The sequence below is a fragment of the Salmo salar genome, chromosome 29 (assembly GCF_965601325.2).
Source record: "Salmo salar chromosome 29, fSalSal1, whole genome shotgun sequence".
Taxonomy (NCBI): domain Eukaryota; kingdom Metazoa; phylum Chordata; class Actinopteri; order Salmoniformes; family Salmonidae; genus Salmo; species Salmo salar.
In genome coordinates, this window is record NC_138319.1 from 13106894 (window position 1) to 13125198 (window position 18305).

Below are 18305 nucleotides of genomic sequence, written 5' to 3' on the forward strand. Positions count from 1 at the left end.
ATTGACTCAGGGGCGGAATACTTATGTAAATGAGATACTTCTGTATTTCATTTACAATACATTTTCCAAAAATTACTAAAACATGTTTTCACTTTGTCATTATGGGGTTTTATGTGTAGATGGGTGAATTTAATTCATTTTAAACTCTGTAACACAACAAAATGTGGAATATGTCAATACAAATGTGCTCCACATTTACCAACCTGCTACCATACAGTTTAGATATTAACTAGTTCTGGTCCAGGGCGTTAGTCACATTTCTACATTTAAGTCAGTCAAGGAACGTGCACTAAGGCCCTGGACCAGAGCTAGATATTAATATGATCAGGATGATATAAAAATGGTCAGAAAGTGAAAAGGAAACAACATTCACACAGACCAATTCACACAGAAACACACACACACACAGAGCACAGTCATTTTTCAATCATGCAAAAGCAAAAGCGGCGTTGCATGCATGGTGGATATTATGGGGCCAGAGGGAAAGGAGGTCTTCGTGCCATGGGGTTCGGTTTGGAGTTTGGGTCTTTCTGCCGTGGAGCCACCGTGAGGCCCTGGGATATGTATGTGTGTTGGCCATGGCAAACAGATTAGATTAAGAGTAGAGCCAACATTCAAACTTCAGTGCCAATGTCTGCCATGGGTCGGTCTCTCTCTCTGAAGTGTGAATATGGGGGATTCATGGAGATAGTTTCACTGAGACATGTAGCCTGTGGAGAAAAGGCTCTGAAGTCGTATGGAAAAGATAAGCAGATTGTTGTTGTTTTTTTGTTATGTATGCACTGAAACTGTAATCCCTAGTCAGCTGTGCAGGTGAGGTGCGGATGACGGCAGGCTTAATGGTCGATATTGCAAATAGGCTAATTGGATCTAAGATAACTGCTGTCTACAGTCATATAAATAGAACAATCCTTGGGTAATGCGAACACATCACTCTCGAACGCACGGCGCTACCAAGTCTGCTGCTTCTGTTTTCTCTCATCTCTCAAGGTAAACGTAAGTTTGTGCCATTCATCCTATAGCATGACGTGTTGTAGCTTTGCTTTCTGATTGGTTTCTGGTATGTATTAAGTAAGTAATTAGGCATGTATGTAGGCTACTATGAATGCTGGTATGTAGGATATCTGTTTGTATTGGCAATAACCAATGACTGATATTGTGGTATGAGAAAGGTATGGTGTGTTTTGTAATGTGTTTTGCTTTTGCAGTCTTCTTTCCTATGGATGATATTTTGCTCATACTGAAATGGAGATTATTGTCAGTAGGACGAAAAATCTTTTATGTAGCATTGAGTTGCTATCAGGGTTGGAGTCAATTCAATTTTAATTCCAGTCAATTCAGAAAGTAAACCAAATGTTCCTTATTGAAAAGCATAGAAGAGAATTGGAATTTCAGTGTACTTCCTGAATTGATTGGAATGGAAACAGAATTGACCCCAACCCTGGTTGCTATTCAGTTTACCATGTAGTTTACCAGCCACTATTCAGTTAACTAATTTGCATTTTAGTGGAGAGAGACAGATTATTTTAGGTATAACCCATCCCTAACATTTGAACAATAAGCATAAATAGTCTATCTAGCTATTGATTGTACCCATCCGTTGCCCTTTATGACTTCGAAATCATTGGCCTATTTTCATGACTCCTTTGAATGCTTAAGATATTTGCACCCCCTTGTGGCAGACAACGGAATCCCTTCGTCACGTCAGGTGTCTATTCAAATCCTCTTATCTGTGAAGATCAGACAAGATCAAGAATTGTAGATGAAGCAATGACTTCCGGGAAGGTTACATAAGAAGAAGTCATCACTCTAAAGCCCAATTCAAAGTCCACAGCCGCAGAGCCACGGTAATCCGGCGGCCCATTGTGACATGCCTACGGGCCAGTCAAGAGAGCACGTTTTTCTGTATTGATCTTACTTCAAGTAATAATATTTAACCAATTGGTTGTGTTTCAGAGCTGCACCTGTGAGAGTAAGCCAGTGAAGATGAGAGCACTGCTGATTCTCACCCTCTACATTTCATCTCTTGGGGTCCTGCATTGTGGCCCCGACCCCTCTCCCCCAGAAGTGAGTGAGGATGTTCTCCAGGGTGAGACCTCTTTTGAAATGTACTATACCACATGCAACTTTCATCACCTTTATCCAACATATGACGTTTAGCAAACCCTTTTATCCAAAGTGACTTACAGTAGTGCATGCAAGCATATTCATATTCCTTGAACCCACAAACCTGGCATTGCAAGGACCATACTTTACCAGGTCGATGTCACATAATGGCAATCAAATGAAATAAAATAAAATATTATTTGTCACATACGCCGAATACAACAGGTGTAGACCTTGAAATGCTTACTTTCAAGCACTTAACCAACAATGCAGTTAAAAAAACAGAGTATTTAATAAAACAAACAAAAGTAAGTATTAACACAATAAAATAACAATAACGAGGCTATATACAGGGGGTACCGGTACCGAGTCAATGTGTGGGGGTACAGGTTAGTCGAGGTAATTTGTACATGTAGGTAGGGGTAAAGTGACTATGCATAGATAATAAACAGCGAGTAGCAGCAGTGTAAAAACAAAGGGGGTGTCAATGTAAATAGTCTGGGTAGCCATTTCATTAATTGCTCAGCAGTCTTATGGCTTGGGGGTAGAAGCTGTTAAGGAGCCTTTTGGACCTAGACTTGGTGCTCTGGTACTGCTTGCCATGCAGTAGCAGAGAGAATAGTCTATGACTTGGGTGACTGGAGTTTAGGCCTTCCTCTGACACCGCCTAGTACATAGGTCCTGGATGTTAGGTATCTTGGCCCCAGTGATGTACTGGGCTGTACGCACTACCCTCTGAAGTGCCTTGCGGTCGGATGCCGAGCAGTTGCTATACCAAGCGGTGATGCAACCGGTCAGGATGCTCTCGATGGTGCAGCTGTAGAACTTTTAAAGGATCTGGGGACCCATGCCAAATCTTTTCAGTCTGCTAAGGGGGAATAGGCATTGTTGTGCCCTCTTCACAACTTTCTTGGTGTGTTTGGACCATGATAGTTTGTTGGTGATGTGGATACCAAGGAACTTGAATCTCTCGACCCGTTCCACTACAGCCCTGTCGATGTGAATGGGGGTGTGTTCGGCCCTCCTTTTCCTGTAGTCCACGATCATATCTCCTTTGTGTTGCTCACGTTGAGGGAGAGGTTGTTGTCCTGGCACCACACTGCCAGGTCTCTGACCTCCTCCCTATAGGCTGTCTCATTGTTGTCGGTGATCAGGCCTACCACCATTGTGTCGTCAGCAAACTTAATGATGGTGTTGGAGTCGTGCTTGGCCACGCAGTCGTGGGTGAACAGGGAGTACAGGAGGGGACTGAGCAGCCACCCCTGAGGGGCCTCCGTGTTGAGGATCAGCGTGGCAGATGTGTTGTGGTCTACCCTTACCACCTGGGGGCGGCCCGTCAGAAAGTTTTTGTCCAGGTGGGAAAGAGGCAGTGTGGAGTGTGATTGAGATTGCATCGTCTGTGGACCTGTGGACCTGTTGGGGTGGTATGCAAATTGGAGTGGGTCTAGGGTTTCTGGGATGATGGTGTTGATGTGAGCCATGACCAGCCTTTCAAAGCACTTCATGGCTACCTACGTGAGTGCTACGGGGCTGTAGTCATTTAGGCAGGTTACCTTCGCTTTCTTGGGCACAGGGATTATGGTGGTCTGCTTGAAACATGTAGGTATTAGAGACTCGGTCAGGGAGAGGTTGAAAATGTCAGTGAATGCACTTGCCAGTTGGTCCGTGCATGCTCTGAGTACATGTCCTGGTAATCCGTCTGGCCTATATCCAGATGTTTTCTCTGTTGGTTCTGGGTCCAGGGCTGTCGAGGGATGGTGAGCATTATGTTGATGAGGAGATGAAGAGAGCCTTGTTTGGGGTGAAGCGGATGAAGGAGGTGATGGAGAAGAACCAAGAGAAGCATGAACACCTCATGAAGACCCTCAAAGAAAGTAGCGACAAGAGGAAGGTAAGCTATTTCACAGACAAAGCAGTGCACATAAAATCATCATACAGTAACATATACAGTGCATTCAGAAAGTATTCATAGCCCTGGATTAATTTGTTTCTTCCCCTTCATCAATCCACACACAATACCCCAAAATGACAAAGCAAAAACAGGTTTGTAGAACTTTTGTCATATCCAGTTGGTAGTTACAGTCTTATCCCATCGCTGCAACTCCTGTACGGACTCGGGAGAGGCGAAGGTCGAGAGCCGTGCGTCCCTCGAAACACAACCCCGCCAAGCCTCAATGCTTCTTGGCACCATGCACGCTTAACCCGGAAGCCAGCCGAACCAATGGGTCAGAGGAAACAAAGATGAATGGAGCAAAGTACAGAGAGAATGGGTGAAACTCCCCAAATACAGGTGTGCCAAGCTTGTATCGTTATACCCAAGAAGACTTGAGGCTGTTATCGCTGCCAAAGGTTCTTCAACAAAGTACTGAGTAAAGGGTCTGAATACTTATGTAAATGTGATATTTGGAGAGTTTCTCCCATTCCTCTCTGCAGATCCTCTCAAGCTCTGTCAGGTTGTATGGGAAGCGTCGCTGCACAGCTATTTTCAGATCTCTCTAGAGATGTTTGATCGGGTTTAAGTCCAGGCTCTAAATGGGACACTCAAGGACATTCAGAGACTTGTCCCAAAGCCACTCCTGCATTGTCTTGGCTGTGTGCTTCGGGTCATTGTCCTGTTGGAAGGTGAACCTTCATCCCAGTCTGAGGTCCTAAGCACTCTGGAGCAGGTTTTCATCAAGAATCTCTCTGTATTTTGCTCCATTCATCTTTCCTTCGATCCTGACTAGTCTCCCAGTCCCTGCCGCTGAAAAACATCCCAACAGCATGATGCTGCCACCACCATGCTTCACTGTAGGGACGGTGCCAGGTTTCCTCCAGGCGTGATGCTTGGCATTCAGGCCAAAGAGTTCAATCTTGGTTTCATCAGACTAGAGAATGTTGTTTCTCATGGTCTGAGAGTCTTTAGGTGCCTTTTGACAAACTCCAAGCGGGCTTTCATGTGCCTTTTACTGAGGAGTGGCTTCTGTCTGGCCACACCACCATAAAGGCCTGATTGGTGGAGTGCTGCAGAGATGGTTGTCTTCTGGAAGGTTCTCCCATCTCCACAGAGGAACTCTGGAGCTCTGTCAGAGTGACCATCAAGTTCTTGGTCACCTCCCTGACCAAGACCCTTTCCCCCAATTGCTCAGTTTGGCTGGGCTGCCAGCTCTAGGAAGAGTTTTGGTGAGTCCAAACTTATTCCAGAATGATGTAAGGCCACTGTGTTCTGGGGAACTTCAATGCTGCAGAAATGTTTTGGTACCCTTCCCCAGATCTGTGCCTCGACACAATCTTGTCTCGGAGTTCTACGACAATTTCTTCTACCTCATGGCTTGTTTTTTGCTCTGACATGCACTGTCAACTGTGGGACCTTATATAGACAGGTGTGTGCCTTTCCAATTCATGTCCAATCAATTGAATTTTCCACAGGTGGACTCCAATCAAGTTCCAAACTTCTTCCATTTAAGAATGATGGAGGCCACTGTGTTCTTGGGGACCAAAATGCTGCAGATCTGACTTCCCCATACACAGAAACCCATCACATATTTTCTGCCTCATAAAAAAAGTCTCATACAGAGACCACAAAGCAGTCACTGAGTTGTGGATGTGGACTTAAGGAGGGCGTAGATGTACAATTGAAAAAAAACTGTTTTTGCATTGTCATTATGGGGTATTGTGTGTAGATTGATGAGGGGGAAAAAATGTTTTAATCACTTTTAGAATAAGGCTGTAACGTAACAAAATGTGGAAAAAGTCAAGGGGTCTGAATACTTTCCGAAGGCACTGTATAAGGTACCACGATAATAACAAATCACAGATTATTATCTGCATATGATTTAGGCAGTGAAAGATAGCACTTGGTTGAACACACCACATCATTTAAGGCACGAGCCGATTTGTGTTAATGTAACTCTATTAAGCACATGTACAAATATGTAAGTTATGCTCTTCCCCGGGGATGAGAATGTCCTCCAAATGAATAAATAACGTCATATCTGATTATATCATCAATAAAATAAACCCCACTGTAAGAAATGAATCCACAGTGAAAGATTGGAGTCCAAACAGCATTAGTCACCCTGAATCTAACGGCCTCTGTCCCAAATGGCACCCTATTCCCTATATATTGCATAGGGTTTAGGGTACCATTTGGGATGCAAACAGGCTCTTCTACATACACTGACACCAACGATCTGACTTCCCCATACACAGACACCCATCACATATTTTCTGCCTCATAAAAAAAAGCTCATACAAAGCAGATAGTGAGTTGTGGATGTGGACCTAAGGAGGGCGTAGAGTACAGCCCAGTCAGGATTAATAGGCTGACTGTAGATTTATCTCTGTGTTCTGCATTCGTTCAGAAGGGAGGGTACTGTGAGCCAGGGCCTAGGAGGACCGCTGAGCTGAAGGGGCCTCAGAACCACATCCTCCTCTTTCTCTCCTCATTGACCACACATTCACCCTACACACTGACAGAGATTAGTACAGAGGTAACCAGGAAGAAATGGAGAGGGTACAAGGACCATTAGGCATGGTTATATTAAAATGCAGCACAATACTTTTTCATAGTTATGATCATTGAAATGTGGTTCCATTAAGTCTGTCCAGTTGATCTTGCCTGTTAATACCTATAAAGAACACCCCAGTTTGCTATTGAATTTACAATTTTGGCTGCGTTTTAGTTCCCAATATGGTCTATTCCAGAGTGAAGTTTCCTCTAGGTACAGATCTAGGATCAGCTTCTCCTCTCCCAAGCCTAACCATAACCATTAGTGGGGGGGAAATGCAAAACGGACCCAAGATCTGCATCTAAGGGCAACTACACCTTACTCTTTATTTTACTGAAGGGGGCAGTGCAACTGGCCACAGAGGCGGAGCTAAAGCTTCAGAAGGCGGAGGAGCAGTGCCATGATACGCTAAGGACATCATTTATGGAGTGTCGACCCTGCCTGGAAGACACGTGTAAGACATTTTACACCTCCACCTGCCGAAGAGGCTTCTCCTCCTTCTCTTTCAAAGTAAGGCCTTTATCTCTGCCTTCAAGGCCCCTTACACATCCACGGCTGCATCGACCCATGTCTTATCAAGTAGGCCCAAGATTGGTACAAATTCAGCTCCATTTAGGTATTTGGTTCTCTTCTGCTCACAGGTTGACGAGTTCTTCAGGAAGTTATCCTCCCAACTGGAAACTCCAGACCAGGTTGTCAATCAGAACCAAGATAACCTGAACCAGACCCAGAACTCAGACGATCCAGATCTTGAGCTGGTGCGGCTGAATGCCTCCTTCAGTCAGATGCAAGGGAAAATGAGCTCCCTGCACAACCGGAGCACAGAGCTGGTCAACAAGATGCACCAAGAGTTTGGCCATGGCTTCTGGGTGGCCTTCACCACTAAGCTGAAACCCAAGCCCCTCTCCCCGACACAGGAGTCCCCTAGTGGGGGCTTCTTCATGGGCATGGGCCGCCTTGGCAGCATGGGCCTAGATGATGTGCTGGAGGAAGTATATGACTTTGGCCGAGCGGTAGTGGAAGACTTCAGCGATGCAATGACAGATGTCCTGGACGAGATGCAGGAGGCTGTAGATGAGGAGTCTTGGCAGCAGAGAGGTATCCAATGATAATAGCCATTCGATACACATTCAGACTACTGGTAAATTTGATCGTTATCAGATTTGTCAGGAAATACAGTATCTATTTCATATACCATTCATATACCATTATATAATGTTGAGATTTAAAGATCTAAGTACTATAGTCAAAGATTGTATAGTATGAAGATGCCTAGAAACTGCTCCTCCAATATAAATCCCAGATTGCGCTTGTAGGCGATGTCATGGCAATGTTGGCTAGCTAAGCTCATGCGCATAACACTGTATCATCGTGCTCATGTGCAGGCCGTCAAATCAGGGGCACTCCTTCATCACTTTCATGAGGTTGGAGTAATAACATGTTCAGCTACGTAAGACATTGACTCGAATCTAGTTTGTGCCTTTAGATTTAGAGACAAAATAACAACGAAGGAAGAATTTATCATTTCTCCCATTGACTTCCCAAACCATTGTTGTTGTCTCTCTAATATGATACAGCTCTGATTATGTTTTCCTGTGTGCTGTGCCCCTTTCCAAAAACACAGAGTCATTCCCTAGCTGGAGCTGGGTCCCAGTTCCTTTCCCAGACATGTATCTCTGCAGACAGCTCCGCAGGCAGGCAGCAGAGTGCTGGCAGCTGCAGAGACTGTGCGAGTCCTGTCAGGACACTTTGGTGAAAGGTAAATATTGACGCTCATTATTGAACTCTCATTTAATTAAAAGGTTTCCTGTCCTATTGGAACACATGGTTCAAATTACACATTGCGCCCCCTTGGGGATTCCCATGAAATGGTGTTCTACAGTCTAGATTCTAGACTGTTAACTTAAGTGTTTGAACCATGCCTGTAACAGAGTTGGTCTCAATTTGCAAATCACTAGCTTTTCTAGTGTAATTAGCTAAGACAGGGACAGGTAAGGAAGCTATACTGTTAAGCAAGCACAGTGTTATAGGGGAGAATGGGGTAAGTTGAGCAAAATGGGTAAGTTGAACTACCCTTGTTTCTAGGAAACCATACACAAAATGTCTAATTTCACCAAATAGGAAGAGGTTGTCAATTCATGGAGTTTGTGAAGGAAGAAACCACATGGAAAAAGTGGTAGCAAGTTAGGTCCAAAAACTGATTTTCACCAAGTCTAATTAATTTATTGTGTTAGAGGTTTCATGATGCTTGTATCTAAACCAAAGTAGATCATTTAAAGATTGTTCTATAGATCAGTTGTGGTCTCTAGAAACTTAAATATGAGGTCCTAAACCTAGCATGAAATTGCTTCCTTGTAACTGTGTGGGTGTCACAACTGTCTTCGTCCTCAGACGAAACAGAGAAGTCCTCGTCTGAGAAAGTAGACCAATACGCAGCGGAGTTCGTGTTCATCTTTGAATTTAATTCAACAAGAATGTGAACACTATACAAAAACAAGAAACACGACAGTACAGTCTTGTAGGCTATACTAAACGCAGTGCAAAAACAACTACCTACAAAACACAAAGACAAACACACCCTCCTATATAGGACTCGCAATCAAAGGCAACTCAACACACCTGCCTTCAATTGGGAGTCCAACCCCAATTAACTATACATAGAACCACAGACATAGACCAGTGACAAACCCCATACATCAACTCCCCTCTGCCACGTCCTGACCAAACTACAATAACCAAATATCCTCTATACTGGTCAGGACATGACAGTACCCCCCCTCAAAGGAGCAGCTCCGGAATGCACCTACACAAAACACAGAAATAAAACCCAAAACAACAACTAAAAAATCCCCTAAACAACAAGGGAGGGAAGGGAGGATGCCGTCAACGACGCCACTGTGCTACACCCCCCCCTCCCCAACCCACCTATATAGAAGGCGGCTCAGGTGCGGGACGTAGACCTCGCTCCACTTTCGGCGTCGCCCACTTAGGTGGCGTCGATGGCTGCGCCGGGCAGACGGACCGCTCGGGCTGGGCCGGAGGACAGGCGGGCCGCTCGGGCTGGGCCGGAGGACAGGCGGGCCGCTCGGGCTGGGCCGGAGGACAGGCGGGCCGCTCTGGGCAGGCGGGCCGCTCTGGCTGATCCGGGCAGGCGGGCCGCTCTGGCTGATCCGGGCAGGCGGGCAGCTCTGGCTGATCCGGGCAGGCGGGCAGCTCTGGCTGATCCGGGCAGGCGGGCAGCTCTGGCGACTCCTGACTGGCGAGGCTGGGCTGACGCACTAGATGCCTGATGTGTGGGGCTGGTAATGGACGTGCCAGCCTGGAGACACGAACCTCAAGGCTAGTGCGTGTAGCGGGGAACACTGGACCGTAGAGGCGCACTGGCGGTCTCGAGCGCAGGGTTGGCATCACCCCTTCAGGCTCGATGCTCACTCTTCCTTGGCACATGCGGGGCGCTGGTACTGTGCGTACCGGCCTGAAAATACCAGGCCTCACACAGCCCCTACCCCAAAGCACGGGACCTGTCCAGTCTGTCTCTGCCCCACAAGGGTACGGGGAGCTGGCCTGGGGCTCCATTCTCGCCCGCCAAACAGCCGTTGTGCCCCCCCCAAAAAAATTATTGGGGCTGCCTCTCGGGCTCCCTTACCCGCCGTGTTCCCCAGTCCTCGCCAGAATTCCTCCGCTGCTTGGTCCTGGTATGGTGGGTAGTTCTGTCACAACTGTCTTCGTCCTCAGACGAAACAGAGAAGTCCTTGTTTGAGAAAGTAGACCAATACGCAGCGGAGTTCGTGTTCATCTTTGAATTTAATTAATCAAGAATGTGAACACTATACAAAAACAAGAAACACGACAGTACAACAGTCTTGCAGGCTATACAAAACGCAGTGCAAAAACAACTACCCACAAAACACAAAGACAAACACACCCTCCTATATAGGACTCTCAATCAAGGGCAACTCAACACACCTGCCTTCAATTGGGAGTCCAACCCGAATTAACTATACATAGAACCACAGACATAGACCAGTGACAAACCCCATACACATACATCAACTCCCCTCTGCCACGTCCTGACCAAACTACAATAACCAAATATCCTCTATACTGGTCAGGACGTGACAGTGGGCTAATATAGTCAAAATGTTTGCCTTGGGGTAAATTGAGCCAATGGCAAGTTGAAATTGAAGTGTTTTTGTCCCAGGCAAGGCATTATCGCTGGGATATGAGGTAACAACAGGGCCTGGCCTATGTTAAAAGTGTTTTAAAAAGTGTTTAAAAAAAGTTAAACCTGTGTTAATAGCTGCTTAAAATTATTAAAAGACAAAAATGTGATTGTGTTGAATTGTGTTTGGGAAAGAAAGATAGACATGGTTTTAAAAGGTAGTGATAATATTACATTTAGTACAGAAAGTAGGCGGCTTAACATACCCTGTCCAGCGGTAATGTTTACATAAATTCTGATTATTTCCAGGGATACACAACATCCTGACATACAGTATATGTAGACATCTTTGTTAGAAAGAATACTATATTTCCCTTGACAGAGTGATGCTGAATGTAAGAAATGTCAACATTTTCCCCACTCCCCCCTATCTGTATCATGTTCCCCCAGAGTGTCCCAGTGTTAGGGAACTCCACTCTGCGCTGGAGGAGACCTACCTGCTGCTCAACACGTCTCGTCTGCAGTATGAGGAGATGCTGCAGGTGGTCCAGAAACACACGGATGATACACACACCTGGCTCAACACCATGGAGGCCAAATATGGCTGGGTGACGCAGCTCACCAATGGCACCCTGGGTCCTCAGCACATCTTTGGTGTGAGCGCGGTAAGTTCACAGTACACACGTAAATGGTTGTCCTTATGTACCTCCGATGATGATGATGCTGTTGATGATGATTTCAGCCCTTTAGAAAAAAACAAATATTATTCTTATGATTACCGTGTTGTTATATGTTTTCAGGTGGTTCTACAGTTGAGGGATAACGGGTTTAAAGGTGACACCAGAGTGGTGTTGAACATCCTGAACTCTCCTTCATTAACCCTCTCCGTCCCAGCAGAGCTAGAGGTGCAGGACTCTGCCTTCATTCAGTATGTGGTCCAAGAGGCCCTGGCCCACTACAAACAGTCAAAGGTAAGTATAAAGTCTGCAGCTGGGCAAAACATACATGCCATGATTACAGTACCCAGACAATTCCTTATAATTTACATGTCTCATACAGTATGTTATAGGCCCAAGCTAGTTATAAATGCCAAAGTAATGGGTTGTATCCTGCATTGTTTCTGATCCTTTCACAGATATGAAGTAATCCGAGGACTTTGCAAGCTGTGCTATTTATAAGACTCAATTTGCCATTGTGTGTCTACCAGTTCCTTGGAATGGAGCATTATGTTTAAGGTTGTATGCAACATTAGGTCGAGCTATGAGCTATACTCTACACACTAAGTGATGGAATAAAAAAAATGTAAGCAAACATGCTTACGTGTTTGATGAACTTTTACATTTAACTGATGATTAAACTGTGACTGTGAACATTTCCATGGTTCATTTTTTATTTATGTTCATACATCACTCGCTTCGGATAAATACCCCCCCCAAACAAGGTGTAAAGTATGAATTTCGCGGCATATAGAGAGGCGGGGATTACATTTTGCGCGTTTTTTTCCAATCTCCCATTGGTCCAGTTGTAAAACCAAGACGCTCGCTTGCCCTCGTCTCTTACTTGATTGGAGTTATATCTTCTATGTAGGCGTGTCTTTGAGAGGAAAACCAAAATAAACCGGCAAATTTTAAATTTGACAAAGGAGTTGAAGAAGGTAACCAGTGCATGAATTGTGTCAGTATTGTTTTTGTGAAACTAACCAACAAAATGCCTGCTACTTCTGACATACACACAGCCGCACCTAGTAAGAACGAGGAGCCTAAGAAAGCAGATAGTCAGGTGGGACAAAGTTCGTTCTCTCTCTTATGTGATGAACGCGGGTATCTGAACCAATGTGAATACATTTTGCAACATGGACATCGAAAGGGAGACCGAACAGGAACGGGGGTCATCTCAGTTTTCGGTTCACAAACGAGATACAGTCTCCGGGGTAAGTCGATTTAACTAATGTTCAGTATGTGTTGGAAGTTGTGCGTTGCCTGTTAAAACAAGTCAATGCACGATTAAAACATTTTTCCGCCATGGCGGGAATTGCATAACCTAAGTTGAACGTTACCTCCTTAAACTGGCTTTGCATGGGACCTCTGTTCAAATGACTAGCTTTTTTTTTTTTTCGTTTATCATTCCAGATCAGTTTCCTTTGCTGACGACGAAAAGGGTTTTCTGGAAAGGAATTCTCGAAGAACTACTGTGGTTTATCAAAGTAAGAATGAAGCCAGGTCTTCCGAAATAATGCACCAGTGACCACGTTTACATGCACACCAATATCCCGATATTATTCGGAATACTCAAGTATTCTGTTTTTGAATTGACTAATATTAACATATCCCCTTAACAATAACCCGGAAAAGTTTGTATTCCGGTTATGTGAAACCAGGATAAAATGCCTAGGATATGCTGATTTTTAGACGGGAAACTGGCATGCATAGCCTAGTGGTTAGTTAGTGTTGGACTAGTAACCGAAATGTTGCAAGTTCAAATCCCCGAGCTGACAAGGTACACATCTGTCGTTCTGCCCCTGAACAAGGCAGTTAACCCACTGTTCCTAGGCCGCCATTGAAAATAAGAATTTGTTCTTAACTTACTTGCCTAGTTAAATAAAGGAGAAAAAAATTAAAATGTAAACAACTTATTCGGTTTAGTGTTTGTCGCGGTCTGCGCAGGCTCAGTTGCAGGCTCAGTTGCATAAATCGCGCCATCGTCACACAACACCCTAGACTGCTAACACATGATTCAAACGTCATCGCACAACACCATAGACTGTTGGCAGTCTGGTGACGTTTCCATCTGATTGTCAAACAGTAGGTTACCTGTGCAGTTAGAGCCACCATAATAATGCCATTTATTTTGCTGATACTCCATACTGGACCTTAATGCATACTGGCTACTTTCACCCGCAATATTTAACTACATTTGTTAGGCCATTTGTTTGTCAACTATAGTTAAATACATGCAGCTTCTCTTCTGTCATAACTTGTTGCGCTAGAAGACTAGTGCTCACCAAAACAATAACGTCATGCATCGATAGAACGAACGCATTAATCTAGTTAACACCGGTGGGGTTGTCTGTTTCGTTTAGGAACCGGGAGAAAACGCAATAATTCCAAAACAGTGGAAAGGTTGGACCTGTGTATAATGTCCAATGCCATCAGTTTGATGGTTTTAAGGAAATTAAAAGCTGAGACCGATGAAACGCGTTTATGAGAAGACTTCGGTTCGTCTGGGACATGTTTTATGTGGTTGAAATGCTGTGTGTGCATAAGTGTCGAAGATAACACTTTACATGCCCTTTCGCATTTTCTCGAGATGCTGAAAAAAATATTTCTCCACTCCTGTTGCCAAGAAAATTATAATTTGTTGTATCCATTTTACTGCAAGAAATGCATAATTCTGCAGAGTTAATATTATATTACCCTACACATGAAAGGTTATAGGCCTACAGTCAGTGTCCATACTTCAGTTACTGTTCCATTTAACCCATATGAAATTCAATTAGGAATATTCTGTTTTCACGGATACAGGAATACTCGTGAACAGGATATCAAATATTAACAGATATTCCTGAATAAGATCTTAAGTGAGATATGAGCTACTATCCGGAATACTGTGTGCACGTAAACGTGGTCACTGTTATAATGCATTGAATTTAATGTGCCAGTGCCTATACACACTTGCATACTATTTCCACTAGATGGTGCGCCATACCAATACATCGGGCAGTGAAGTTGACAGATCTTGTTCTGTGTGTTTGCTGTAGGGCTCAACAAATGCTAAGGAGCTCACAGAGAAAGGGGTGAGGATCTGGGACGCAAATGGATCGAGACAGTTCCTGGACAAAATGGGGTTTACAGACCGGGAGGAGGGAGACTTGGGACCCGTGTATGGTTTCCAGTGGAGGCACTATGGTGCAGAATACAGCGACATGCACAAAGGTACATCACCCTGACACTGATATGGTGTTGTAGGATTATGTTGAGTGTTTCAATCCAACCAATTTTAACTGTAGTGCTTAATTGTCTTGCATAATACTTCACTTTATAGATTACACAGGACAAGGTGTTGACCAACTACAGAAGGTTATTGACACTATCAAGACTAATCCAGAAGACAGGAGAATCATCATGTGTGCATGGAACCCCAAGGGTATTTGACAAAAATATTCCATCCTGATTTTGCATAGGCCTAGATATTACATTTGCAGTAATGATTTCACTGTGTATTCCACACTTAACAGTCAGTGTTGGTTTGTATCGCTCACACCCGCTCCTGTGCTGTTCCCAGACCTGCCCCACATGGTGCTGCCCCCCTGCCATGCCCTGTGCCAGTTCTATGTCATTGATGGGGAGTTGTCGTGCCAGCTGTACCAGCGCTCGGGGGACATGGGCTTGGGAGTGCCCTTCAACATCGCCAGCTACGCCCTCCTCACCTACATGATCGCCCACATCACAGGACTCAAGGTGGGGCAAACACCTCCCTTCCTTTGACTCAAAGAAATGATGATATTTTAACCTTTTAATAAGAGGTGTAGTAAAACAAGAGATTTCTTGCCTTTTTCCCTTTAGCCTGGGGACTTTGTGCACACTCTGGGAGATGCTCACATCTACAGCAACCACATCGAACCCCTCAAAGTGCAGGTAGGTTCATGACCGATACAGCAACACGGGCAACTTTGGCGTTGAGATATACACTGCAGTGACAGGTGTGTAATGCTACGGCCAATGAGATGTATACATGCATACAGTGCCAGTCAAAAGTTTGGCCACGCCTACTCATTCAAGGGTTTTTCTTAATTTTTTACTATTTTCTACAATGTAATAATATTGTGCATTTTGATGTTGTCCGTCAATGGATGACTCCCATTTTAAGAACCATTGTCTCGATCTATAGTTTTCGGACACGTCTGGCCACAGCCTAAACGTGATGACTCTTCCCTTACAGCTCCAGAGAGAGATTCGGCCCTTCCCCAAGCTGAAGCTACTCCGGACGGTTGAGAAAATAGATGACTTCCGTGCAGAAGACTTTGAGATTGTTGACTACAATCCCCACCCCACCATCAAAATGCAGATGGCAGTTTAAATGGGCTTCAGAACTAATATATGTGTGGATGTTGTTTTTTTTTTTTGTAAATAAAGTTCAATACTTTCTGAAGGCACTGTATCTATGTCAGTCTGTGTGCCTCTCTCTGTATGTTCCTATAGTTGTGCGCAGCATTATGAGGTTTACTGCATCCAATGGCGTAACTAGATTTACCAGTGTGTCCAATCATTTGCTGTATGAGGCTTCACTGGCGAATGTCATCCTCTAGGTCAGCCCCCACAGTCTTGCACTAAATGATGGATGGACCAAGTTCAAAGTGATGGTGGGGGCTGACCTAGAGGATGACATTCACCAGTGAAGTCTCATACCGCAGATGATTGGACCCAACAACACAGGTAAATCTAATCTGTTACGCCATTGGATGCAGTAAACATAATGCAGTTGATTGGACCAATTCATCCTGCAGCCAATTGTCTTCTGTTTTAAGATGATCGATGCCAACCAGAGGTTGGACGTGGGGGACCAGGCTGGGTGAGTACAAAGCCATGTGGATCGAAGAGCCCACCTCCCCTGACAACATCCTGGGACATGCTTCCATCTCCAAGGTGATAAGGGGAAGTGAGAAGGATCTGAGGCCTGGGCTCTTTCTGAATTTGTCTTTGTGATTCCTCATCTTATTTCCTCACTTCCTTCTCAACTGTGTTGGAGAAGGTCCCTCCCCCTGGACCTTCAAAAAGTTTTTTTTTAAATATATTTGCAAATTTATTAGACTAAAACAGAAATGCCTTTATTTACATACGTTTTTAAGACCCTTTGCAATGAGACTTGAGTAACTACAATGGTGTTGATCCATCCTCAGTCTTTTCATATCACAGCCATTAAACTAACTGTTTTAAAGTCAAATCAAATCTTATGTCACATGTGCTGAATACATCAGGTTACCATGCACCAAATACAACCTTACCGTATAATGTTTACTTATAGGCCTCTTGGTGAAATCCGTGAGCACTTTCCTTCCTCTCCGGCAACTGAGTTAAGGATATCTATATCGTTGTAGTGACTGGCTGTATTGAAACACTATCCCAAGTGTAATTAACTTCACCATGCTCAAAGGGATATTCAATGAGATTCAATTAACCCATTTACCAATAGGTGCCCTTTGCAAGGCATTGGAAAACCTCCCTGGTCTTTGTGGTTGAGTCTGTTTGAAATTCACTGCTTGACTGAGGGATCTCACAGATAATGTGTGGAGTACAGAGATGAGGTAATCATTCACTAGAGTGATTCTATGCAACTTGTTAAGCACATGTTTTTCTCCTGAACTTATTTAGGCTCGCCATAAAGGGTTTAAATACTTATTGACTCAAGACATTTCAGCTTTTCAATTATTAATTTGTAAACATTTCTAAAAACATAATTCCACTATGGCATTATGGGGTATTGTGTGTAGGCCAGTCATGCAAAATCTCAATTTAATGTGTTTTAAATTCAGGCTGTTACACAACCAAATTTGGGAAAAAGTGAATACTTTGTGTATTAAAGTAGTCAAAAGTTTAGAATTTGGTTCCATATTCCTAGCACGCAATGACATCAAGCTTCTGACTACATATTAGTTGGATGTTTTTGCAATTCTGATTCTACTGATAGCTACGCTATTGAGGAAAAATGTACTTTCTATGCCTGTGATATGTGGTTGTCCCACCTAGACATCTTAAGAGGAATGCACTAAGTCGCTCTGTATAACAGTGTCTGCTAAAATACTGAAATGTAAAAAAAAATGTACCACTGCATTCAGGACCAACGCTGTGGCCAACTGAATGAATCCTTTCTCTGGTCCAATCTGGCACAAAATGGGGAAAAGTGCTGCATATACACACACCTTTCGGCGGCAGGTAGCCTACTGGAGAGAGCATTGGGCCAGTAACTGAATGGTTGCTAGATCAAATCTCCAAGCTGACAAGGTAAAAATCTGTTGTTCTGCCCCTGAACAAGGCAGTTAACTCATCATTGTAAATGAGAATTTGTTCTTAGCTGACTTGCCTAGTTAAATAAAAGGTTGTTTGTGGTGGAGTGGCTGTGTGTAGGTCTTCTCACCCATCACATCTGCTGGTGAGAAGGTAAAACCCAATCTCCTCTAGATTTCCCCACAACTTGGGTTGACAGGGTTTCCACAGCACACACCACTGCAGTTTGAAGGGACACAGCACACCACTGCGGTTTGAAGGGACAAGCAGGTAGGTTGACACTGGGACAACTAGTGTCAGCCTGCATTTGTTCTAGTGCCTGTTAATACAAAGCCAGCCTGTATTGTCTTGACACAATATGACGCTGTGGATAACATGTATTTGTTGGTTACAGAAAGCCAACCAATTATAATACTCAAAATGTATTGAAATGGTGAAGTTTGTGGATCAAGAATCTGACCAATTTCTGTGCCCCTGCCCACAGTAAAAGTCAACCCATATCCTCGCATTCCGTGATCAGTTTCGATGACAACAGAGTAGTCCAGG

The 18305-nt window shown here is 44.2% G+C and overlaps 2 protein-coding genes across 3 annotated transcripts; both read left to right on the forward strand.

Moving 5' to 3' along the window:
* The first annotated feature begins 917 nt into the window (after window positions 1–917).
* On the forward strand, window positions 918–12132 carry clul1 (clusterin-like 1 (retinal)). Of its 2 annotated transcripts, none has more exons than XM_082970665.1 (9): window positions 918–996; window positions 1957–2089; window positions 3849–3997; window positions 6936–7106; window positions 7238–7694; window positions 8221–8355; window positions 11209–11423; window positions 11559–11729; window positions 11894–12132. In XM_082970665.1, exons 2-9 carry the CDS (start codon window positions 1987–1989, stop codon window positions 11897–11899), a joined length of 1407 nt encoding a protein of 468 aa, XP_082826791.1. In that variant the 5' UTR covers window positions 918–996; window positions 1957–1986; the 3' UTR covers window positions 11900–12132. The 2 variants fall into 2 exon arrangements, with proteins under 2 accessions (XP_082826791.1, XP_014036233.1); XM_014180758.3 differs by having other exon boundaries at window positions 918–990.
* A 267-nt stretch (window positions 12133–12399) lies between these two features.
* Window positions 12400–15904, forward strand: tyms (thymidylate synthetase). Its single transcript, NM_001141243.1, is given in 7 exon segments — window positions 12400–12688; window positions 12888–12961; window positions 14516–14690; window positions 14800–14901; window positions 15040–15215; window positions 15321–15392; window positions 15697–15904. Coding segments are annotated over 7 exon segments (1002 nt in total). The 5' UTR covers window positions 12400–12423; the 3' UTR covers window positions 15835–15904.
* Window positions 15905–18305: the final 2401 nt, after the last annotated feature.